The following is a 27,575-nucleotide window of genomic DNA, read 5'->3' as shown; positions in this document are numbered from 1 at the left end:
AAACCAGAAGGATCTTGATGCTGATGTAGGCGCTCGATGCTCCGCCTCTTGATTGTTCGCGACTAAACGACAGAGGGAACGCCTGTTTATATACATCTTAAGGTATAGGATAGTATCGAGAAATCCCCTTCTACTTGAATTTAAATTTTTTTCTTTCCACCACTTCAACTAGAGCGCTACCAAGTTCTCCTCCTCTGGTAAAAGGTGAGTGTCCAGGACAGTTTGAGAAGCGCAGTCATCGACTGCACTACGTTGTCTTACGGATACTACTAGTGTGTTTTTAATTCATCTTTTTAGACATTTTTATTCAGTTGCATCCATCTAATCACCTTTTTATTATCAGTTAGTTATTTATTTATGTCTACAAATATTCATTCAAAATAACAGTGCTCTATTTTCACTACTAATCAACATCAAAGTCTGCTCCGGTCCTCCAATTGACATATTTGTTGATGTCTACGAAGATCAGTGAATTTGAAGTGCCTTTAATTTAAATAATTGACACTATTAATTGTGCTAAAGAGACATGAACTTGTGCAAAAAAATTAATTAGTGGGTTACAAAGAGTGCTATTTTTTTTTCTTTTTTTTTGGAGTCAAATAAACAATACTTCAATATTTTCTGTTGGAAAATAATTCCTGCAGTCTTTTTGTTAATTAATTAATATATATAATAACTTTTGTATGTATTAAATAAGATATATAAATAGACTAGGCAGCGAATATTATTAACAGAGTGGACTTTTAATAACTGATCGCAGAAATTAATTATAGTATTTTTTTTACGTGCTCAGTTTCTTATTCATATTGATTATTATAATTTATACACACTACTTCGAATAAAAACTTCATTGCGGCTTTTTGTATATATTACTCTTGAAGAAGATGAAAGTATTTGACTGATTGAAAGTAAGTATTTCCAACCTATTTATTATTTATCTTTCAAAGTAGAATTTATTTTCAAGCCTCTCCCTTTTAGAGCTTTCTATTAAATAAAATTCAATTAATTGCTAAAATTATTTTCAATTGTTAATATTAATATTATTAGCAGTTGATATTTTTTATGACAATACCGGCAGCCATTGTTACGCATGTTTCTTCGTTTTGATGACTTAGATTTTGATTTTAAAGATTATTTCCTTTTATTGAACCCATGAATTAATTTTTAAGACACTTCTTTCCTGTCTAGGGTTTTTTTTTAATCCTAAAATATTGTATACTTTATTTATATATATATATATATATATGTATATATATTTATTGTGTAGGCTTGCTGATATGATAAAATTGAATCATTGTTGTGAAATTATACATATGTTCTTATTCATTTTTCTTTTACTACATACTATATCATGTAGAGTGAAACAATAATACAATATTATCTCCACGTTTTATATTAAGTTTCTTATTTTAGTTTATTTGTGCACCTATTTGTTTACATATTTTACGATGCTCTAACACCTACAAGAAGACTGATTGTTTGAATTTTTACAACAAAGGTTCATTGAAAAAATATTGTTCTAATTTTTCTGCCAGTAAATTTGCCATTTGTTTGAAATGACAATAAATAAATGGTTTTAAAGTCATTTAGAATATTTTATGCGGGTGTTCTATTACTACATACATTTCGTTTTTCCGTCTTGTATAATCGTTTTAACACAATACGTCTAATCAACTGAGGGCGGAAATTGAACAATCAGTGAAACATAGAGATAATTTTATCGCATTAATGATTGATAATATTCCATTACCATCATATATTACCTTCTCACATGTCATTTTACATTTTTAAAACCGAAAGTTGGATTTCATATAAGTAGCAAATGAAGGATAACATTGTTGATAAATTAGTTTTTTAATAATAATTATTTTTTCCACATCAAGATTGAAGATAAATTAATTTATTACATGTTTTATTTTATATAAAATGTAATGAACAATTATTTGTATTTTTTTTTTTACAACACATGAGTAAATATTTTTATATCTAAATATTTATTGGACAATAAAATTGGCGGTAAATACGATTTATTACTCCAATAAATTAATTTATGATCAATAAAAATATTTTCAACTCAAAATAAATACTTGAAAAATGATGTTTAAAAGAGGTTTTTTTATATAAATAAATAATTAGATAAAAATTAATTAAATTTTATAAAAAAATTCAGGGGTTAAATTTCGACTACAAAATCTATTTTAGTATAAACATATATACTTCAGCATTGTTAAAAAAAATACACGAATAGAAAAAAAAATAAACAATATCAGGGAGAGAAGATTGGAGGCAATCTTCTTAGCCTATTTTAATGATTCCTATCACACATGACTTATTTAGAGATTAAAATAAATATCAACTGGAGAAGAGATTTTTCTAAAAGGCTCTATAAGTTATTTATGAATTTTTTTCGGTTATAAACAATGGGTATTTAAAAATTTTTTTTTTACACAAATTGAAGGACAAGTAGCATAATATATATCGGAAGACACTTAAGAGCTGTATAAGTTGAGAACGATTGATGTGATTGGAAGCCTAGCTGAACCGGCGATGTGAAAGCCACCTTGAAAGTTTTTAGGCCTAATTAGTTGTCGCCCGTCGTCACTGACGGTCAAATCTTTCCGCCCTCTGATTTTTATTTTGTTTTATTACCTTTTTTTCTCATTTATTTCTCATTCGATCATTCCATGAGTCACTTTAGATCTCAATCTTTTGTCCCATCTCGCATAGATATAATTAGTTGAATCAAATATTTATGAGATATTTTATACTTTCCAATATATATAAACATTTCATTCAGAAGACTAAATAATTGCTTTTTTAAGTCAACTTGAAAAGCAAAGGTGGTTAAAATATAACTGAATAAAAAGATTGAAAAATGAAAATGAGTAAAAAATAAATAAATGTGACGAAAAAAAAAAAAAAATGTAGATGTTAAATTTCTGAGTGGTCTCAGCACGACTAAATTGGTTAGAATGAAAGTAAATTAATGGAGGGTCGCGTGTCCGACGGAAACTAGTGGAATGATGACGCGAATTCTACCGCCGGCTCGATCTTTTGCCAGTGACACGAACATGTCCTACAAGAGAGACTTAAAAAGTCGATGGAGATTCGACTATTAAAACACTAAGAGTAATTTTATAGATATTTTTTACTTTTACATTTTCTTCTGTTTCTCGCTGGTTTTTTTTTTTTTTACTAGGGTAGCTGCAAAAAAAGATGCTTACTCGATTGATCCACTGAATAGTCATCAATTAAGTTATTTAAATAATCTGTTTAAAGTGAAATAAAAATAATATTTTCGCCAACATTTTTATCATAATTTTCAAAATCTATCCTACCATTAATCTTATCGGATATGCTTGAAATTACTTGCCAATAAGTTTCACTGATAAGAATGTTAAAAATTTTTCAAAAACATTGTCAACTGAACTGATGTTTAAACATGATGGTCGACAATTAAGATATTATTTCTGTTAAATAAATAATACTTAAGTCAATTATATAATGTCATTTGGCAGCATTTTTTTCTTTTAATGTAACAGAAAAATTAATTAATCTAGATAGATTTTGATTTAAAACAATTTTTAAATTTTCTAGTCCTTCAACTCCAAAAATAATCAACTGTTTCCCTTTAAATAATACATTTCAATGTCGTTGTTAATATTAAAATAATTTTTTATTAATTAAATATGAATAATTTTCTAGAGTGTTGAAAAATGATATAAGTAAATGTTACAAAATAAATTTCCATTCCCAAGTGTATTGTTGATCATGAGATACCACTTTCTTCTCATGAATCAACGACTATTGTTTAAAATCGACAAAAATTTCATCACCTCATGTTGCAGCCAACTTTTCTTTCCCCACAGTCATAAAAAATCCACGATAATTTAGTATATAATTTTTCCAATGTATGTTTTGTTTCAAGTTCATTGACTTTTATTATTATTTTTAATGAAATTCTTCTTGATTTAATTTTATTCAGTATTCATAATGTTTATTGTATGATGATATGTAAAAGCCCATGCGTACACCCTAAAGGTAACTGGCAGACTTACGTTGACAGTTATAACACACGTTGAAGCCATTTGCAAGATCGTTTAGCTGTGAGTCTTTTAAATAACATTGAATGCGAGTGTCGCATTAAGTGTTTCAGTATAAAGGTAAGAGATCAGAGCCGACGCGTGTAATTGTCGCAATTTATTTGATTCGCAAATTGAGAAAAATATTTATTTTTTTTTACTCCGGATAACTTGTTGGATTATTCTGAAGCTTACGAGCCCATACTACTGTTACATATTATATATACTCTTGAAACCTGTGGAGCTTGTTTTACCCTGATGAAAATGAGGGAAAATTTTTCTTCTAAAATCGAATCACCATTTTACTAAGTAACTAGAATTTGTAGAATTTTTCCATTAAAATCAATCGCAATAACATTCTTAAAATATTCCACTGACACTTAATGTTAATATATAAAAACAATTATTATTTTTTCTTTATTTAACAAAGTAAAATATTTAGAACATCAAATAAATAAATAATCGAGTGAGTCTAATGACTTAAAGTAACAGTGTAATGGAAACCAAAAGGTTTAATTGAGTAAAAGAGAAGAAAAAAAAAGGTAACTGGAGGCTTTTTAAAATTTCAAAGATTTAAAACATGAAATATAAGCACAAATAATGTCTCATGGACTTTTCGTATACCGGTTTGAAAGCGACGTCTCGACCTTTCTATTCCTGCTGTTTCTGTCTCTTTTTCACAGTCTCATAAATTATATCAACACCTCGAGGCCCCTCGTGGGTCTGGAAGCCGCGAGATGCGCCCACGTGAGTGTGCCCCGATATCCTTTCTGCATGTCTGATCTATGCTGTCCTCCTGACCATAGAACTCACAAATAACTACCTCTCACCTCTGTATCAATACTCGGGTAAATCTCTACATACATTTCTTTTAATGTATGTTACTTTTTTTGTTTTTGTTTCTCTCTCTCTCTCTCTTCGAAATTGTATTCAAACTATTACACTTTTACTACAAGACTTTAAATCCTTGTGTTAATAAAATCCAGATAAAAATCTTATTTGAAATACGAATAATGAGCTCATAGATTCACCTTTATATAGGTACCTATGAAGATAAAAATTAGTTAGCCATGGCATATTTACTATTTATTCATCAAATTCTTTCATTTTAATTATTAAATAATTTGTTTTCATCGACAGACATTGTATTAAAATGGAAAGTTTATTTCTTTAAGCGAAAAAAAAAAATTCTAAAATGATATATTCACTGAAAATATACACTGAATGTATGTGTATGAATACACAGTAAATGTTATAAAAATAAATGAATTATTTAATGTGTGTAAAGTATCTAAGATATTATGAATTCAACTGGCATTTGATATTGTGACTTAAGCTATAATGTATCTCAATTTAATGATCAAATAACGTGTTGATAAATAAGTAATATAAATAATAGAATGATTTTTAGTAACAACAGTAGCTTTTAATAATAAAAACGTCGATATTTAGTACAGCATTTAATTGAAGTCTGAAATGATTATTAGCATACACTTAAAAAACTTCTTTTGATTGTATATACGCACATTAACATGGGATATAAAATCAAACGTTTCACGGATGATTATCAGTAAAAACTAACATCAGAAATACTGCAGATCAGTGAGATCAGCAACTGTAAATTCACAATAAAATCTGATAAAATCATGATGTCTGGGAGCTTGACATCGAATCTTGGTGGTGTTATTTTAACTAGTGTACGTATACATTATTACATCTATAATGCATATCATACAGGCGTGAAATGTGAACTCATGTGTACAGATATAGTTTAATGAAATGTTAGTTATATACATGCAGGTTAACTTGCAGCCGGCTAAAGACCCGTTATATTGGCGGCGACTGGATAATTAATTTTAAACTGCCAACTACACCAGCCTAGACACTAGGCCAATGCAAACACCTTACTTCGGATAATTGTAATAAAATAATCCTCCTTCTTGAGATTTGTCATAATCCTTTTACTTTTCTTTAGTTTGTCTCATTACTTGCCATCAATCGCTTATCATTCGATATTTTTTTTTGATTTAAATACTTTGCTTTAGAGTCTCTCTTTAATAACACAAAAATTCATCCTTTTTTGTTATTAAGCTTTATTTTTTCTAATTAAAAAAATAATTTGATTGTTATATATAAACATATATAAACTACCATTAAGTATTTTTTTGACGGCTGCTTGAAAAAAATTCTGACATTTTTTACTCAAAAATTCATCATAAAAATGGAGTTAAGGTAGTTATCAAAATTCATTGTGCCCCAGTCGAATAGAATTAATTATATATAAAAAAAAATATCTAAACTTCTGTGAAGTTATATTCAGAAATTATTTATAATATGATATAATTAATATTCAATAATATCTAGAAAGTATTATCAATAATTTTTTTTCTACAATTTGAAACAATTCTTTGTACAGACATGTACCAATACATCGACATTACTTATATGTATGTACCACCACATTACTATTCTTCCATTTGTTGTCGGATAATTAGTTTTAATAATTTTATGTTCAATAACTGAACGTCAAAATTGTATGAAATTTCACTGAAGCATTAATTACATATTAATTAATTTTATGATTTTTTTTAAACGTAATCGTAACTTCCGTTTTGGAATATTTATTGAAAAACTATCACGAGTTACCTTCCACCATTAGACTGCTTGGTAAAATCGCAATCTTTCATTGCAAATATCTTCATTTCTAGATGTCAGATCTTTTTTGTTCAAAGGAAAAAAATGTTCATTTTTTGTTATTCTATAAAAATATTATTAAATTAATTAATTTATTTTGGAGTACTCAATACGACTGTTGACTGCAAATTCTTTAGATTCTAGACATTGAACATATTTTTATACTTCTAAAAAAAATTGTTTCCTGCCTTATCATAATATTGCTATAAAAAAAAAGATAGAAAAGTATCTAGTAAGATAACAACTCTGATGACAATCACTCCAATTAATAGTCGTCTGTTAATCTTAATTGTTCAAGTAAGATTCAAACATTTGGAGTAAAAATAAAATTGAATCAAAGGTATGTTAGAAGAATTCCATTCTTACCTTCATCCTGACTTGTATGTTAGAGATTTTCAAATGAGAAATTCCTATGACAGATTTAGACCTTTTAAATAATCAAACAGCTTTGCATAAAAAAAAGGTTTATAGTAAATGAAGTAAAAAGACAGTGATAATTATCTCAAGTAATTGTTACTAATGGTATAATCAAGTAAAATGATTATTTAAAAATATAAATTTTACACCCTGATCTTTGATTCCATGAAGAAAATTCCCCAGACTCGCGAGAGCGTAAAAAAGAAAAATCTTTTAAATAACTTTACAGCAGTAGCTGATGCACATATTTTAGTTAATTACCACTCAGAGTTATACGCACATTAATACCTTGATTATCTTCAAACCTTCATGTACATGAACTATTCTTATATGTCCAGGTAATGTTATGTACATAAAATTTAATTATAAGCAATAAATAATAATAAATATTTATAAATATCAAATTAATTCTCATTTAGGCATCAACGTTTGACAAATTAAAATAGATTAGATATTCTGATTGCAAGGCTATTATTTCTAACTTGGTCTAAATTATTGCAACGTACTAATTACTATAAAATTATCACCACACCATTATGCAGCTCACATTTGTTGCAAGTTTTTATAAATTGTTTCCCTGGCAATACCGTGTATACATATGGAGATTTAATATTAGAGATATTTTATTTATAAATAAAGGAATAAGTTCAACGAAATGCCATATTCACCTTTTGCCAATATTACATTATATTACTTGTGTACATAGTGCAGGACAATATCATAACTAACATCGATAGTAGGTGTGGATACATTTCCTTGAGAACATAAATTAAAAATAAATGTAAATATGAATTTTATTCAGTGAGAAATATATCGTTTTTTTAACATCCCGATTTATGGGTAAAGAATTTGCAGTAATTATTCCTAAATTAAAAACGACGACGTTTATGAGAGTGCAAACGACGTGGACTGATATAACTTGGATTTAATTGAATTTTAAGTTTATTTGATAACATGATAAATGATTTCAAATATTACATTAAATTTCTACTTATTTATTTTTTCATTCAAAATTAATAACAAACTTGTTCATAAAATCATTTCATTTTAACAAAATATTTTTTCTTTTATTTTTAATTAATTTTATTCATTAATAATATAGTTTATACTTTATTACTAAATGTTGTTAACAAAGAAAAAAAAAATCATTTCTATACAAATTGACATCAACAAAAATTCCATGCTGTCTCTATCCTTAGTTAATGATGACATAAAATGAATGTATATTTTTTTAAAGTAAATTAATTAATCGAAGTGAAAAATTTTCAAAGTGATATTGCGTAAGAGTTGGCGGATTAACGGTATAAAATTTGCAAGACTTAAGAAGTCTTAAGCTGATGTTTTTGACACGAAGAGTTGTTTTATAATCGAAAGAAAATGAATTTCGAAAAAGAGTAAAATTCAAGTAATTATATAAATAAATAATTAAAAAAATAAATAAATAAAAATAAATATACATACATATATGCATACAATGAGAGTTTAGCATGTGTGAGTGTATATTTCGAAACGCACTCGAGCGAATCCATCCGTTATAGTATAGTATCGACCACCAGGCGATAAGACTGCAACTTAGCTTGTTGTGAGATCAAGTTCGAGAGAATCCCGAGATATAATCTACAATAAAATCATTTTAATCTATACGATTATTATTATTATTATTTGTTTATTTATTATCTATTTTTCGTCAGTTTATTAAATTTTTATTCAACTCAGAAGCTTATTTTTCTTATTCACTCACACACGCCAGCGACATCAGAGATTAATAAAGTGATTAATCCAGATCGGTATCAGACATTTACCTACAATTTTAGTATTTCAATATTCGATATGCTACACTGATCAGGACCAATTATAAATACTACTTCACCTACAACCATTCTTTTCTAACATTTTCTATCTCTTTTTATTGCACTGCTTTCATTATTATTTTTTTTCTTGTCTTTTTATTGCTAGACAGACTTAGAAACCAATAGAAACTTATGGATTACTAATTGAAATGATATGAACTCATTGGAGGAAAAAGAAAAAAATTTTTTTTTCTTCTCAATACGTAAAAATAAAATTAATGAAAAGATATGTCGTTCAGATTCGCGTGCAAAATCCGCGGGCCGTTACTCAAGATTTATAATTACGGGTTTTGAGTCGAGTCGCACGACGACGATTTCAAGATCGTGTGCGCGACCGGTTTTGAGGATCAAGATCGGCAACATCTCTACATAAGACAAACAAATAAGTAAAAAGTAAATATAATAAATAAATTGAAAATAAATATCTTTTTAAATCCTACAGTTAATATGTAAAGTCCATTTCATTCTAAATATTTTTTTTTTTACTTCATTCAATTTTTATCGATTTTAAATTAGAATTCAAATTACATAATAAAAAAAAAAAAAATTTGAAAATTTTTCTCCACCTGATAAAATGATGAATAAATAATAAATGATCTATTTTAATTCAATCACGATAATAATAATAACAATAACGACAATTAAAATGAAATTTATTAGAAGTATTTTATGTACAAATAATTAACACATAATAATAATAATAATAATAACAGCGGTAGCAATAAATGAAAAATATTAGTTGAGCACTGATACAAGGGATTTATAAATGTTAAAAAACGATTTATTAATTATTAATAAATATTTCATGACAATAAAAAATCCTTAGTTATGAACACGTTAGTGGTTTTATAATAAACAAATCTCATTTTATCGTGAATAAATATTTTTTAAAAATTAATAAACATAAGTTTGCCTTATGTACATCTTTCATTAATATAAATATGCATGAAATAAAACCAAATCCTAACTTCATTCGAATGTTATGTCATTTTATTTAAAACAAAACCATATAATCCACAATAAAATATGATTTATATTTGTTATATTTTATTCCTTAATAATTAAGAAGATTTATTAACTGTTAAAAAATATTTTTTGTATCACAACAAAGGTATGTTTAATAGTTGAGATATAATTTTCTAACTATTACAAATCACTTGTATCAGTGCCTATATTCTATATGACTGAATAAAGGTGTCAATATAGAAATGATAATATAAAAGAAAGAAAATGAAATAAACATAACTGTGACTGGGAGTTAATTGGAAAGCAACATAGAAGCAAATCCTGGGGCGAGATCCCTTTCTTATAATAGGGAGGCCGTTATCCCGAGGATTTATAGCTAGCTCCTGTTATCCAGCTAGTGACCGGTTGTCTATAGGGAGTTGGCTGTTTGCATTTTAGATTCTGACCAACTTGACCGCGAGATCGAAAATCTTTTAGCTATCTAACTGCGATTCAACTTGCCTTATTGGTGTCTGTATAAGTTGCTTGAAAACTTCCTTCTTGCTGTCTTGACAAGCATAACCGAGCATAACCGGCAGAACTGCATCCGCGTTCATACTAACCCCCAAGCTCCGAAGACACGCATATGTATAATAGTCTTATATGTCTGATACTTGTGAATTATTTCGGATTAATCAGATCATAACGAGCGCCATCGCCACAGTAGAACCGGTCGTTCTACCGAGCTAGTTTCATTATTTTTGTTTTTATTTTTCTCTAAAGAGCTTATTACCAATTACCATTATGGGGGTCACTTTATATTTATATACATATATATCTATACATATTCACTCTATCTGTGTATGTACTATAATATTATTTCTTCCAAGACATACATGTGCATCTATATAATATGGTGCGCAACAATATTTCAGCCAGTGAACGAACAAGATTCGCGACAGCGGTCTTATCCCTCCAGTCGAAAAAGAAATGACTATTTGCTTGGTTACTAACTCGAGCTAACGCTAATGCACTGATGGTCGCTGATCGCTGGTCAGTCCTCTCAAGGGATGTATATACATGTGAGAGACGCAAAAATGCGTGGTTGTATATGAAGACGACGATGATACTTGGTCGATCGTTTTCTAGAGGTTCTCAACTTGATTGTTTTGCATTAAAAACCACATTTACTTGTCATCACATTTTTACTCTCGACTATTCATTAATCAGGGATTTGTTGGGGATGAGGATTTTTTTGAAATTATTCTCAGCAAGGATTGAGGGGATTTTTTTGGAATGAACATCAAGGGAGTTGGAGTGAGAAAAGAAATTAAATACAAATGTACGAATCTGAGAACTACGGAGAAGCGGCGAGCAGAGACGTTGTTCTCTGGAGAAGTGGACACGGAGACCAAGTCAAGGCGTGACACACCGGGCGACAAGGCGCGGCAAGTTTTATATTATAATTACGCCTATTTTCGATTCCCTGGCGATTCGCTACCCCAAGACGCATTGTATTGAGCGCCGGCGCCGTAAAAATTAACTTCCCTTCTACAGAAGTTTTCGAGAGCGAAAAAATAAATCTGTACCCTTCGCTATTTAAAGTAACAAAAAATAAGATATTTTATCTAATCACAATATACACAAGTATCTTGATTTTATATTCGTAGTAATGTATGTACATGTACATTATTTCATCAGTAATAATTTATTGATATCATCAAACACATCAAGAGCTGTTTCGTAATGGCAAACAAAGCTGTCGCAAAGATTTAATTGAAAATAATATAAATAATTTTATGTTAATGATAATAAGTGAATAAAACAAAATTTTTTAACAGCTGCTGAGTTGAAGAATAAAATTTAGATATTGCGTGAAGATAGAAAAAAAAAATGAGCAACTGAAATGAGAAGAGGCAATTCATATACCTGTCGAAGTAACTTGAGGTAGAAATGAGAGGAGAAGCAGATGGCTTTTTTGACGATGACTTTTGGAGCCGAGCATTATTGGAAAGTCGTGTTTTTTACCTAAACACAAACCGGAAGTCTGTATCGATATATATATATATATATATATATATATATGTATGCATGTATATATATATGTATATATATTTTTTATAGTTTTTGTTCTTTACCTTTTATGGGTTTACGATTTCATGACACGCGATCTGAAAAATCAATAGCAAAACACTATACATAAGAAAGACAAGATCTTGTGGAAATATTTTCAATGGAATAATCTCATTAATTCGAGACTGATTAAAAAATGTAGATGACGTGGTGGAAGAATTAAGTGGTATAAATGGAGGAAAAAGGGAAAAAAATCATCGTCTGATACTATCAAATGAACTAAATTGCGTTCACAACGACGAGATCGAGTAAAATGAAATAAATAAGCAAACAGTCTTGCACATGCAAACTAACGATAACTAGTTTATTAATTATTATTACTATTGTGATTATTTTCATTAATACATCAATATTTTTTCAGATATTTTAGTTATCTAGACAGAGACAATAAAAATATTTCAAGTTCCTCATTCAACTCATCCACGTGGACGTGACATAGAAAATGAAAACTCTAAATATGAAGTTGAGGTTTGGTGGAGTCTCAGTCATGTCACAGAAGATAAATAATTGAAAATTAAATATTTTGAACGAAATTTATCTTAAGATATTTGCTGCTCGTCGTGGCCCACACCAAGAATGTTCACAAACTCGATCGACCGTTCATTTCATGTAAAGTAGGCGTAAGTAGGCAAACCGGGTGCCGCGGTTTTCTCAATGCATTCTGGATAATTTAATACCCGACATGTGGGAAAGTACCTTAAAATATTTTTAAGAATAATAACAACAATTATTTGCTGTAAAAAAGAGTAATTTATTTATTAAGTACAAAGTAAATTGCATTGACTGAATCTTTGCAATTTAATTTAATTAAATTTTTAAAAATAATCTGTATAATTATATTTCATAAGCACACTTAAAAAGAAATTTACTGTGAAGAAGTGATAGTTTTCTTTTTTAATTAATAAAATCAAAATTTTGGATAGTTGCAATAAAATATTTGTTTGGAATTTACATGATAACATTTTTATAAATTCAGTTTTAATTGTTCTTCAAATAATTCATTTAAAAATGCATTTTGTTGATTACACATTTTTATTGTGCTCAATTATTTTAAATAAATTTATCTAATTGTTAGTGTATTCTAATGTTTCATTGAACTGATTAATTTTTTTTAAGATTTGTAGTGTCTCAGAAGATAAAAATTAGTCTAATGTCACTTATATTTAAACTTCTCGAGTCAAAATATAACACCTAAATTCATTCTTTTCATACTATATTTCCATCCTTTCTATCCTACATTCAACCTCTTTTTATCCTAGTCCTATTCTGTTTCATTTTTTGAGTAGATAAAAATTAGGACGATAAAGCCTAATTTTAACCTTCTAATCCTAATAATTTTTTTATCCTTCTGAAGTTGGTAAAAATTAGGATATAGACAGAATAGCCTGATTTCAACCTCATAAATTGATCTGCTTATATCTAGAAGTACTTATGGAAGTAGTTGGAATAAGGTCACGATTCATATAATGGATTAATTTTCCAAAAATTATATTTATTACAAATTGAATTGTTTTAAATGATTTGTTACAACCTAATAATAAATTAAATGAAACTGCTCTTTCAAATATGAACATGGTCAATATTATAATAACTCCCATTACAGTCATACTTGTTTTAATAATACATATGATGTCAATGCTGATGGACAGCTCAATTGAAATTGAAATAAAATAAATAATTATGAATGATAATGTTTTTATTAAAATAAAATTACTCGAATCTCAAATGAAATTAGATTGAAACCAGGAAAAGTATGAAATAAAAGTAGGATAAAGCTAAGGCAAAAGAAAAATAAAATTAGGATGAAGATAGGATAAAATTAGCATGAGTTTAATTAGACTTTAATTAGGATTTGTTCATCTTAAGTTAAACCTTCAGAAAGGATAGTCTTAGGATAAAAATAGGTGTTATATTTTAACTCAGGTTATCATAATCTCGATCCAATTATCAAAATACATTTCTTTAAATTCAATAAAATATTTTATTTACGAATATTTTAAATTCTCCTTATTAATTAAATTAACATTTTTTGTACAACGAAAATATTTTCTTTCAAGTGCCGTGAAAGAAAATATTTAAAACACATAATTGTCGTTAATAATGAAGTTTATTGAGATATCATATATTTAATTATGAGTAACACCTTTGTTGAAACAAATGTTTGTTTTATTCCATCTGATTTACCTCAATCAGAGAAATGAATAAATATCAAGAATAATAAATATATAAATAATAAAGTAATAATTAAGCTCAAACAAATTTTTACTGTAAGCTTATTAATTATTCACTACATTTTATTGCTATTACTTTTATTATAAAAAATGCATCTACGTATATATATATCAGCTAAATCGGAACAGTTCATGTTCCTGTCATCAATAGCGCGCAATAAATTATTATAATGTCGCATGGTAGATAGATAATAAATTATCAGTATTGCCAGTAGACTACGCGTAGTTGACAGTATAAACGAGTGAGAAAGAGAGATGAACTATAATAGCTGAAGAAAAATTACTTTGCTTTTTGATGTGTAATAAATTTGAAAAGTGAATAAGTCTACATGCCAAAGTGTTTAAGGAGACAGAAGTTAACTTTGACCTAAATACAACTGTATGATTTATTTTTTTTTTTTTTTACACACTAACAGCATTACTGTTGTTATACTTGATAATATTATTATTGTTATCATTTGCGTTAATTATATAGATATAGACTTTGGTTATTAAATAAATTTAAATGCAGAGTAGTATCAAATATATTGACACGAAGGGCGATAGAGTTACCTACGTAAAATTGATAATAAAACGCCTTTGAAAAATTTTTTATTAAATATATGTATGTCATGATATAAAATAAACATTAGGAACACTTGTGTACATATCTTGAAATTATGCACGTTTACCTTAATAAGTCATTTAAGGGTGGATTGTCAATTTTTTTTTTTTTTAAGAAAAAGTAGGATAGAAAAATGATATTATGAATAATTATTGATAACAATGATTTACGGGGTTTACATTCAAAAACATAAAGGGTTTACTTTGAAGGATATCCTTTCAAGAAGTTTTCATTTAAATTTTAAATCAGATTAATGTAATATATGTTTTTATTTACATAGAAAAATTTCATTCTCTGATGTGTTTGTCATCAAGTAGCATTCAACAACATCGCAAAAATTTCGTATTCTCAGTTATTACCATGCAGAAAAAATTTACAGAGTGTGGGCTGTGAACAAAAATATTATCACCTAGTAAATCATTTATTCAATAAGTGTTACTTGATGGAAAATGAATAATTGTATGAATTTATCATTCAAGCACTTGGAATGAATACTTATATGTGGAAAAAGCTAGATCTTTAACATTATGACTGAATTCAAAGAAAAATAAATATATGATGAAGTAATAAAAATTATTAAAGTTCAATAAACTCAATTCATTTTGAATTTTATGTAATACAATGTTGAGCTAACTTTGATTTTTCACAACTGCGCTACTTTTTTGGAATAGCTTAGCATCAGCTAGCATGATCTCCAACAACTGGATGAACAAAATAAGCAGACGTTATCAGCTTTTGATGTAATTTTATATTCTAAATTTTATCATCAATCTGCTAGGTTCAAGAAGACCAAGAACCACCTAGTTACCACCAGTACACTGACTTTTAAAAGCAACCTTCTGTGGTATACATTTAATGTTTGACTTTCCTGAACCTACTTAACAGAAACTAACATGCTGGTTATCAACCTGATGAACAAAATGAGGGAAGGTTGTCAACCTATGATAAAATATATGTTCCCTTGCTACCATCATATCACAGTAGTTTTGAAAAACTTCCAAGATATTGATTGAACTAATTTTAATCAAATAAATGTTCGCTTATCTTAAATGCAGAACCAATAACTTATTAACTTGATCCAAGTGATTTTTGACTTGATATGCTCCACTTTTTCCCTAGTGTATGAAAAATGATCCAGATGATAAATTTTATCAGAATTAACTGTGAACATTGACAAATCTATTTCAAGTTTCTGTTGTATAATGTATGCAAAAGAAGTTGATGATTGTCTCATGATAATTGACCGTACCGACACTAGGGAAAAGAATATTTGGTGTGTTTAGAATTGAATCTTCATTTAATTGATAATCAAATAGAGATCTTGAGTTTAGATAAAAAGATAAACGGTAGGATATGAAGATATGTGACATGAGAATGTATATGAAAGAGAAAGAGGCGCGTGCCGAAAACTTGCTGAGAATATAATATAATACTACTACTCTTCTCTCAGATCTCAACTTTATCTCATGTTTGCATCTTGGTTTCGGATTACCATTACCATTCCTTTGCGTCTTTATACTTGCACCCGTCGGATACATGTATTTATATTATATACACATACATCTTTTATAATATCTAATGGGAACATGTAATTAGCGATAATTTAGTATTCTACATGATGAGATCTATTAAATAAAAATAATTACTCTATAAATTAGAGTATGTCCGACATATTTTAGAATTTAAATTCGAAAACTTATTCTTCTTGAGACCAATTTTAGCCCCTTTGCCATCATGATGCTATTTATTATCACTCCATTCTACCCTAATGCTAAATATTTTTTTTTTATTAATTCAGTTACCCATTAAATTTATCTTTACCTATTTATTACCAAATAATTTTTATCAATTTTTCACAGCAACATTTTTTATTCATAAGACTTTAAATAAATTTATTAATTTCAAACCATTTTTCAATAAATAAATGACTAAACTTTTGAAAAATATCAGTGTAATTTTTTTTATCATTATAATTGTGTTAAATTGATTTCTCTGATAAACCGAAAAAAATATTTAAAAGTCATTTAAAAAATATAAATAAGTTTTTAACAGTACCAGTTGGAGTATAGAATAATTATTTCAATTAAATCAAATATTCTTAGAAATACCGTTGATTAAATTAATTTATTATAATTAATATAAAATATATTCTATGGTAGAGCGTAAGGTATAAATATTTTTTTTTTATTATAATAAAATTCCTATAAAGTTGAAGCCATTATACTATTCACTTTTCTCGAGTAATTGGAATAAATATTTCAAATAAAATAAAACTATTATTAAACATAATATTATATTGAGGTAATCATAAGTGTACAAGGATTTGATATATCCTTTTAGATCACTTACTTTGGCAAACTGATTTTATTACAGCCAATAAATAAGTCACAATTATTTTTATCAAAAAGTAGATCGATAAATTATCACAAATTTATTGTCGAGAATTTCTATTATAGCTGTTTAATATTCTGACTTTATTTATCAAGTTTGAACCCTTTCTAGTCACCTCGTAACCATTTCGTAATATATTTTTAACTAATTATGATTAATAATGTTATCATTAAAACATAATTTTTCTTTGCCTCCATTAATGTTTTGTTCAATTTGTATTGCACTTTTCACTAACGGTAGTTCTGTTAATAAATTATTTATTTGATAAGAGGAATGTTTAATTAACGGAGAGCCTTGATATGATCAATAAAATTTTTGATTTAACGGTAATGATATAAAGAGTACCAAAAAGAAGAGAATGCTCGACAGAGTCAGAATGTGCAGGGGGATATATGTATGGCGACCTAATACGTGTGGGTCTGGAAGCATTAGTGAATATTTGAGGCCTACAAGAAAACCCTTCTACAAGATCGGCGCCGTGGCGCCTTAGTCGAAGTTCTGGCCATCCTATTGGAATAATCTCTTAGTATTACATATACACATACATCTTGACGTATATATAATAGCTCAAAGATTAAGAGAAATAGGTGGCTTAGCTAATTCATTTGATAAATATTGAAAAAAAAGAGAGAGAAAAAAATAATAATTGATGTTTAATAAAAATTTATTGTTAAATAACCAATTTACTAGTGTTTTACGGTTTATTTATTTATGTATTCATTTGGAAAGATTAAACTAAAAATATGAAGTAATGTAAAAAAAACGTAAATAACATAAATGTATTGAGATATATAACAAAAATATTCCATTAGTGCTATCGAGTTTTATTTTCAAGTGATGAGTCTTCTTTTACATTCTCCTTTCAAAGGATCAATAAACCCATAGATCCTAAAAGATGCTCGTTTGACTACATTAAATGGATATTTAAGATGCGTTTAATGTCTTCCACTTGGTCTAAAAGTTTTCTCTCTTGTCTCTATTTTACTCGACTCGTTTTACCTGACTCTAAATCTTCAATTTTTGGAGAAAACTTTGATAGAAGAGTTTTTAGTTGAAAATGAAGGTATAGAGGTGTATACCAGTTAGTTAAATTAGTTATAAATCCCTAAGTTATACCTTGGTCTTTCTCTTGTTGATGATCCTCTTCTTGATACTACAGCCTCACTAATCTGACCAAAGATGGGACCAGTCGGCGCCAAAAACAGGAGTGTTTCTGGCGCCGCTACTTTGAGTCTCCACCAAACCCTGGAAAATGTCGTAATTATTGTCAACCAAATTGTGGGAAGAGTCTTTTTTTTTTTAATGTTGATCTGTTCTATTTTCTTCTCGTACATTCACTTGATTTATGACACTGGTAAATAATTCAGTGCATTTTAGAAAATATTTTCTAATTATTTTTTATCCACACACATATATATAAATCTTTCTTCATAAAAATACGCCTGTAAGTAGAACCTGATTCACAAGTTTATCAGTAGTTGTTGATAAAAATAAACAATTACACAAATAAACATCTAGTTTATCATGGGATAATGAAATAATAGGTATCATTAAAAATAATATGAAGAGGGTTAAAAAAATAATTCCGTGATAATGAAAGAAATAATTTGACTCCAAAAAGACTAGTGGTGATGGCAAGAAAGAAAAGACAACTCATTAGTTGTTATATTTGAGTTAGATAAATAATTACAATTGTAAATGAATGTATCATGGAGTAGCATGGAAACTAAGTCATTGATTACTTGTTGCACATGTATAAGTTAACTATCGTTGTTTAAACTTGCAGGTGAGACACGATAAAACCGGCATTACTGGATTAGAGAAATCAGAAGAGTTTATGTACCTATTCATTAATTTGTATGTCTAGCTTTGAAGGGAATTAAAAATTTCGAAAATATCAACTAATTAATAAATAATGTTTAATTTGTTTTAAATGTAAATTAAACTTACAGTTAAACCTTTGAGCGTGAGAATCAAAGATGATAAATAAAATAGATTGACAAATCAAGTAATAAGAGTACATTGATTTTTTTTAGGAAAATATTATTTTATTTTCTTATGTATAAAATATCGTGAATTAGTGTGTACTTATGTATGCATGTAGATGCACAAATGGTGAATTTATGTGAAAATGTTTGCAAATAATTGTGAATCTCGAAGAAGTTTAAGGGGAACGTTGGTCCCGCCTACACGTAGTTGGTATTCGTGGCCGCGATGGCCGCTATCCTCGGTTCACAAGCAATAGCCAACGGAGGTGGAGACGAGTTTGCTTTTTTATTTTCTTTGTGTTCACTTGCTTTTTCTTCCCATCTCTTGTAGCTTCCCATTCTATCTCATTCTGTCCCTCTGTATAACTTGTGAGTTTCTCTCCCTGATGGGGCAATAAATAACATTGGGATGCAGTTGGATTGGCCGAACGTTCGACCATGGCGGTTGTAATACTGTACTTGATGATGTGAACTCAAGATATTATGATCTCATGGTGAAAATGTTAATCCATAATAAATGTTTATTAATAAATGAATATGTCGTATAAATTCATAATTTCATTCCACACTGATAACCATTTATTATCTGTTGTTTTTTATTAGTTGATTAGAATCAAATATTCACGCTACTTTACGTGAAAATATCTCGCAATTCAAATATTTATTCTCACTTTAATGTCGAACGTGGAAATGAGGAATATGGAGAATTTATTTCATTTCAATGTTTCTTTTTTGTTTCAATTATTTTGATGGTGTTTATAAATTTAATGCGATCAGAGGATTGCGGAATTAAATAAGGCTTCCTTAAAAATCTAGTTTTGGTCTTTTCATTTGCCAATTCATGTAAATATTTTGATTATATCCCTGAAAAAACAGTATTTTTAGATCAAAGATCATTTCATTCTTGATCATAATATTCTCAGATAAAAAATATGAAGTATTTGCAACGAGAAAATGATAATTAATGTACTGCATAACATGGATGAAAATAGGATTATAACAATGATGGCAGGATGAAGGCATTTCTGCTGGAGACTGCTCAGAAGAATCAAAAACATACTCAAAAAATTATGATTTAAATATATAAATAATAACCATACCGCAAAATAACCGTCATCATGACATTTATTTTTGATAAGTAATTACTATTTAATAATTATGACTAACAATTGCCAAACTGGTGCAATTAACTTGCATATAATGTACTTGCAGGAAAAGTTTTTGTAGTCATTAGTGTACTTTGATTCCATCATCATTCTACCATGACTTTATTTTCATTTTTGTTATGTAGTACATTTATTAATGTTTTCTGGATGCACTTATATGGAAAAATATATTTTATTTCCAAAATATATGAAAATATTATTATTCGGCCAAATCTTGTATAATTTAATATAAAAACATCTATAATTATATAATTGACTACACTGCAAATCTTTAATTAGTAAGTGTTTTATTTTGATGCACTTAAAATGTTTTAAAATGACATCAACCATTTGATTAACATTGTAGTCACTTTTTAAACACTTTCCAATGTATTAAAAGTGACTGCAATGTTAATCAAATGGGTGACATCATTTTAAAACACTTTTAGTGTTTTAAATTAAAACACTGCAATTTGCAGTGTACATAAATATGTTTAACTAACTGACCCGTGCGAAAATTTCGCCCAATGTTGTAGTTTAATATTATATGTTAATATAATTTGAAAATAAGTAAATATATAAGCTTTTGATGCTCTAAAAATTATTCGCATAAGTTATTAATTTTGGTTATGTATTTATAAAGGTCTAAGCTTTTCAGGAAAAGACACCTTTTAGAAATAATAAATATAATTATATTTTTTTATATTTGATTTTATACAAGATTTGCCCGAAAAATTATACCTTAATATATTTTTGAAATAAAATATATATTTTTTTATATGTACAAATACTCTATATATTTTTTATCTAAGAATATTTCTATTAAAAATGAAATGATTCTCGATCCAAAAGTAGTATTTTTTTCCAGCGTAATCAAAATATTTTACTCCAAAGCTATTCAAAGTCGTAAAAAATTTTTTTTCCAAATAACCTGTTAGCTAAACATTAATCTAAGTTCATTGATGCTAAAATTAATCGAAAATGATTAAAAAAAACTATCTTTACTCCAAAAAAATTTTTTTTGGAGTCGATTTTTTTCTGTTATGCTTAATAATTTAATGAGCTTGTTTGTCTAATAAAATTGTTTGGTTTATATATTTTTTAGCCACAGCAAATGCCGTAACAGCTCTCGGGATGTTCCACGGGAGCGGAAGTGGTGGTTACGGCACGGGAACCGACTACCAAACTCAATCCCAACAACAGCAGCAACAGCAACAACAACAGCAACAGCAGCAACAACAACATAATCAACAGCTTCAAACTCCTGTATACGTTCCTTCATCGAGACCTGCAATTCCATCAGCAGCTACGGCGCAGTATCACTCATTTCCTAGTTCCGCCTCGCCCGCATGGTATCTATTTACCCTATTTATTTTTTATTACAACTAATACGGTGATGAATAGAATATAATACCGGTCATAACTGTTTATATTGAGTGCCATTACCGATAGAAATTATCTCGACAACTTTTCTGTTCTATTTCTGGTCTATAAATTTGATCGCCGTTTTATCTTGTGATTCAATTTTAAGGGAAAAAACGACATCATGGCAACACAGTGTCGATACTTATGCTCACCATGCTCTTGCTGGACACACTGGAGGATCGACGGCAGGAATGGGAGCTCATGGAGGACATGCACATCCTCATGCTGGTCATCCTCACACTGGACATCCACATTCTACACTAGCGTCTCCATTTTATGCTCAAAATGTTGCTATGATGTCTTCTTGGAGAGCATATGACAGTGCTAGCTTTCAACGTGCTTCCCCTTATGGTGAGAATCTTTTTTTTTTATGCTACCATGTTTCTTAAAACTCAAGTCTTAATTATAAACAGGAGTATTTGTGATCATCTTCAATTCATATAAGGCAATGACTGTAATATTATAATGCTAGAGCTACTAATTTTTAAATTACAATCGAAGTTTTATTTTTAGAGAATGCTAAGCTCTTTTTTTTTCAGTATGTATGGCTAAGTAGTGTGTATGTAAATATTATATAGCATCATCTAGCCATTGCAATATGTATATATATATATATATATATGCAAAGGAGAACTGTGATATAGAAAAACAAAAGTAGTGGACTACTTGCACTACGCGGACGATAAGATATCGTGCAATTTCCTACGGTGCGATTACTTATCAACTTCACTACGGGGGGGAAATGTTATCTTGAATGCGGGTTCGTTGAGAGAAAGATAGACAAACAAGTTGACTAGACTAGAGAAAAGGGTGATGCCGTTTAGCTCTATGAATTTTTTCGGTTTTCTATAAAATTGCAAACTGCTTAGTTCACATTAATAAAGACTCTAAAGAGCATCCAGTTATTCAGGATATTACATGTAAACTTTAATCCAATTTAAACTTGTATTTTTTTTCGATTGAATAAAAATAAAATTTTTTAGTAACGACAAGTTTACTTTCAAGTCAATCAGTCTCATAAAAATTCTCAAGTCTTAATAAAATGAAATTTATGTAATAAATAATAAAAATTGTAGAGAGAAAAATAAATAATGATGTAGTTGGTTACAAAAATGATGTGAAAATAATTTTTTCTTACAATAAGCAGAAGCAGTTAATCGCATAGGCCATGTGCACTAAAAAAGAAAAAAAAAGAAATAAGTGATAGCGGCATCTTTGTAAGATTTCTCGAGTGTTTCCCGATGCAGCTTAACGAAGTTTAGGTGCACTTAAAAACACACATGATACTCATTTATGTTTTGAACCCAGAAACCGTGTAACTATAGACTTCTCGCAGAAGTCAATCTTATTTAGATCAAAATTACCAGATGACCGTGAAATATTACCACTTGGTTATTCAAGTAATCAACTCTATCTTGCTTCCTGATAAATTTCAAGTATTTTTGAGATTAAAAAATTAATGATCACTCAAAGTGGACTATTTTACTTATTGACTTTTTTCAAATTCCTGTCTATTTTTAAATATTTTCTTCCAAAATAACTTTTACTGAGTTATCAATCGAGCATGCTTCATAGTAGATCACTCACTTCTACCTAGATGGCAGAATTTACTGAAACATACACGGGAAAAAAACGAACGAGAAATTTATGTAATTATTAATTGAAATTAAGGTAGTTATCTCCCGAGAGTTTGTATCAAAATTCATTATGCCCCAGTCGAATAGAATTAATTATATATGAAAAAAAATATCCAAACTTCTATGAAGTTATATTCAGATCCCTCCATTCATTCCTTTTTTGTTATTAAGCTTTATTTTTTCTAATTAAAAAAATAATTTGATTGTTATATATAAACATATATAAACTACCATTAAGTATTTTTTTGATGGCTGCTTGAAAAAAATTCTGACATTTTTTACTCAAAAATTCATCATAAAAATGGAGTTAAGGTAGTTATCAAAATTCATTGTGCCCCAGTCGAATAGAATTAATTATATATAAAAAAAAATATCTAAACTTCTGTGAAGTTATATTCAGAAATTATTTATAATGTGAAATAAATAATATTCAATAATATTTGGAAAGTATTATTAATAATTTTTTTTCTACAATTTGAAACAATTCTTTGTACAGACATGTACCAATACATCGACATTACTTATATGTATGTACCACCACATTACTATTCTTCCATTTGTTGTCGGATAATTAATTTTAATAATTTTTTGTTCAATAACTGAACGTCAAAATTGTATGAAATTTCACTGAAGCATTAATTACATATTCATTAATTTTATGATTTTTTTTAAACGTAATCGTAAATTCTGTTTTGGAATATTTATTGAAAAACTATCACGAGTTACCTTCCACCTTTAGACTGCATGGTAAAATCGCAATCTTCCATTGCAAATATCTTCATTTCTAGATGTCAGATCTTTTTTGTTCAGAGGAAAAAAATGTTCATTTTTTGTTATTCTATAAAAATGATGCGGTTTAAAAAAATTTTTAAGTAATCGCTCTCGCTGGATAACTACCTCAACACAAAAGTTAGTAGGCTTTTAGTAATCTAGAAACAGTTTAAGTTTTTATTAAAAATTTCAAAGCTTTTTAGAAAAATTACGATTGAGTGAACATTAATTTTTGAAATCCACATGTTATATTTTTACAAAGTAGATATTAAAATGACGAAATTAATACACTAAATTAACACGAGTTTGTAAAAATTGTCTGAAAAACATCATTTCTTCATAACTACTTTTAATAATTCATGAAACTAAAAGTATATCTTAGTATACCGGATATGTTCATATTGACAATCTCTTAAGAAGTATTTCTATTGTTTTGCTTCGCTAAAATAAATTATATTTTTCCAATAATCATATAGTTTTTAATTGATTAATTCAATGCAGAAATTAATTTTTAATATATACTTAATAAAAACTGTGACATCCAAATAATTACAGTCTAGAATAGTAAATTTTCATAATAATTTCTCATTTATTGCTATAAAAAACTTCATATTTCTTTTTGGAGTTCAATTTTTATTTAATTCTTACAAATTTTGCTAAAATTCGAGCTCGTGTTTTTTCTGTGTGCATTTTTTAAAGCATTTAATCAATAATTAATTATTTATTGGCTTAAAAAATGTTGAAAAATTTTCTATTCAATTACTCAATATTCATTACAATCAACGATTTGTACAAATAATTTAATAATTCCAAAATAAAATGAACGTTTAGAATACTTTCGAGCTGTTGGAAACGAATTCATTAAAGGATATATTTCCAAACCTTCATATAACTTAACAAATTTTTAATCCAACTAAAAGTGATTAAATAAAATAGTAATTTAAATTCTGTATAAAGCGGCGAGTTCCATCAAAGGAATCTAGATTACATTAAAGCCGTTGTTTAATTTATGTGTTGCAGATACGGCGATGGACTTTCAGTTCGCCGAGGGACGCGAGTGCGTTAATTGCGGTGCAATTTCCACCCCATTATGGCGACGCGACGGTACTGGACATTATTTGTGCAATGCTTGTGGGCTCTATCACAAGATGAATGGCATGAATAGGCCTCTTATAAAACCATCCAAACGCCTTGTAAGTATTAAAATATATTTCTACAAACATTACACATCTTTTATTACTATTTTTCGCAAAACTTTTTTTTTTATTCTCCCTAATAACGGTGAAAGAAGCAGATATTAATAATATAAATAATATTAGGTTGTCCAAATATAAATCCGCCATTGCGATCAAACTTTCAAGAAATTATAAAAATATTTTAGAAACATTTAGACTGGGGTTTTACAGAAATAGCAAGCTCGCAATCGTTGGCAGCAAATCGTGAATAACAAAGGCGAATATATGAGTGCGACATGATTATTAATTTGATTTAAATAAAAAAATAATTTTTCGACATGGAGGATTTATATTTGGACCACCTAATAGTTCATTGATTGTTATTAATAATTAATTAAATACAAAAAAAAAAAATTATTAAAAATATTTTAAATTGCTTGCAAATATGCAGAGGTTAGAGCATTTAAAAATATTAACATTCTGACGTCTTCTTTTATTTAAATAAATTGCAAACATCTTTTACACTCCTCCAAGGCTATAAAAAATGTTTACAACATACAGCATTTAAATGAAAGAAAACTCCATGATGTGTGAAATTATGCGGCTCCTTGAAGCAATGAATTTGCGGTTGTTTTCAATGACTCGAACAAGACAGTGTATTATTTGTAGTAGTGAAATATTGATCATGCATTAATGTTACAATGTTTAGTAATTGCGTAAAGAAAACAAAAGATTGAGATAAAAAAAATATGGAAAATGGTACATTGTTTATTATCTGGCTTCTTTTCGTTATATTTATACGATTTACTACAATTATTTATCACCGATCGACAACCGTAATTGGCAATGGAACAGATTTCCGAATTCCAGACGGCGACCAGACGACTTGGACTTTGCTGCACCAATTGTGGTACACGCACTACAACTCTTTGGAGGCGTAACAATGAAGGGGAACCAGTTTGTAATGCATGTGGTCTTTATTTTAAATTACACGGAGTAAACCGACCTTTAGCCATGCGTAAAGACGGAATACAAACACGTAAACGCAAACCGAAAAAGACACCGGAAACTAATGCGTCTCGAACATCTTCCGGACATGAACATGAGACTTCCACTTCTACCAATTCATCGCCATCAAATGGTAATAATTTATTCAATCATTTCTTTAATTAAATTAAAAGAAAATCATTATCAATGTTAAAAGACTTTTATACAAAGAATAAATTTTAAAAGATCTGATAAATAGACTTTAAATAAATTTTTCATTCTTTCTTTTGAATAAATTCAATTGTATCTAGATTTAAATAAGGAATTTGTAGCAAACTATTTTCTAAATAATTTCTAGATTTAAAAAATAGTCAACAGCATCAAATAGAGTCAGCAAAGTCATCATCATCTTCATCTTCATCATCCTCATCATCAATATCAACTGATAGACCAGTGTATCTAGGTCATACATCACTATTAGCAACTGGTGGAGTACCAGCAGTAAAGACAGAGCCACGAAGTTGTGATGGTTTAGTTGGACAAACATATTCTTCTTATTATCAACATCCTCATCAATTAGATACTCCTACCAGTGAACATCAACAGCCCCAAAATTATTACAATGCTCAGGACACTTATCATCACCAACATCATGTAGCTACTGCTGCTAAATTGCTTGCTTCTACTTAGAAAATTATAGATAATGCTAATCAATGATTTATGTACTAAAATTGAGTACTCGATGTGTGATATTTAAGTTATATTTTTTGCACACGCCATACTATCTTCATGTAAAACACCTTTTAATTAAAAATTAAAAGTTAATAATTTAATTTTAATCGTTGTCGTTTTTGTAAATACTTTGAATAAAAAAAAAATTTATAATTACTATGTACTAACCCATAAATTTATCTAATTAGTACATAATTTTACTTTAAGTAAACTTTATTATTTAATCTTTTTTTTATGATACAAAATTTGTCATTATGCTATCATTATGTTATGTATTATTAAACAGACTTACATCGCACTTGTAAATATAACTAAATATCAAGAGTATCATGTTTTTTTCAGTATTTACTAAAAAAAAAATGAAATAA

The 27,575-nt window shown here is 28.2% G+C and overlaps 1 protein-coding gene across 3 annotated transcripts; it reads left to right on the top strand.

Annotated features, from left to right (window-relative positions):
* Positions 1 to 234: 234 nt before the first annotated feature.
* LOC118067190 (GATA-binding factor A-like) lies at positions 235 to 27,347 on the top strand. 3 transcript variants are annotated; one of them, XM_035083810.1, is made up of 6 exons: positions 235 to 908; positions 21,586 to 21,832; positions 22,012 to 22,256; positions 25,334 to 25,506; positions 26,344 to 26,629; positions 26,939 to 27,347. In XM_035083810.1, the coding sequence occupies exons 2-6, from the start codon at positions 21,615 to 21,617 to the stop codon at positions 27,163 to 27,165; spliced, it is 1,149 nt and encodes a 382-aa protein (XP_034939701.1). In that variant the 5' UTR covers positions 235 to 908; positions 21,586 to 21,614; the 3' UTR covers positions 27,166 to 27,347. The 3 variants fall into 3 exon arrangements, with proteins under 3 accessions (XP_034939701.1, XP_034939700.1, XP_034939699.1); XM_035083809.1 differs by having other exon boundaries at positions 26,359 to 26,629; positions 26,834 to 27,339; XM_035083808.1 differs by having other exon boundaries at positions 26,834 to 27,338.
* Positions 27,348 to 27,575: the final 228 nt, after the last annotated feature.

Source organism: Chelonus insularis, unplaced genomic scaffold, assembly GCF_013357705.1.
Source record: "Chelonus insularis isolate UGA/USDA-ARS -01 unplaced genomic scaffold, ASM1335770v1 contig_36_pilon, whole genome shotgun sequence".
Taxonomy (NCBI): Eukaryota; Metazoa; Arthropoda; class Insecta; order Hymenoptera; family Braconidae; genus Chelonus; species Chelonus insularis.
The sequence above is the reverse complement of the archived record's forward strand: the minus strand, read 5'-3'. Positions and strand labels throughout refer to the sequence as shown.

What these genes read in the sequence shown, in the direction of transcription:
- LOC118067190 (XM_035083808.1), top strand. Translation starts at nt 21,615, where the DNA reads ATGTTCCACGGGAGCGGAAGTGGTGGTTACGGCACGGGAACCGACTAC. An exon ending in TCAACGTGCTTCCCCTTATG is followed by an intron (nt 22,257 to 25,333) that starts GTGAGAATCTTT and finishes TATGTGTTGCAG; the next exon opens with ATACGGCGATGGACTTTCAG. An exon ending in CAATTCATCGCCATCAAATG is followed by an intron (nt 26,630 to 26,833) that starts GTAATAATTTAT and finishes AATAATTTCTAG; the next exon opens with ATTTAAAAAATAGTCAACAG.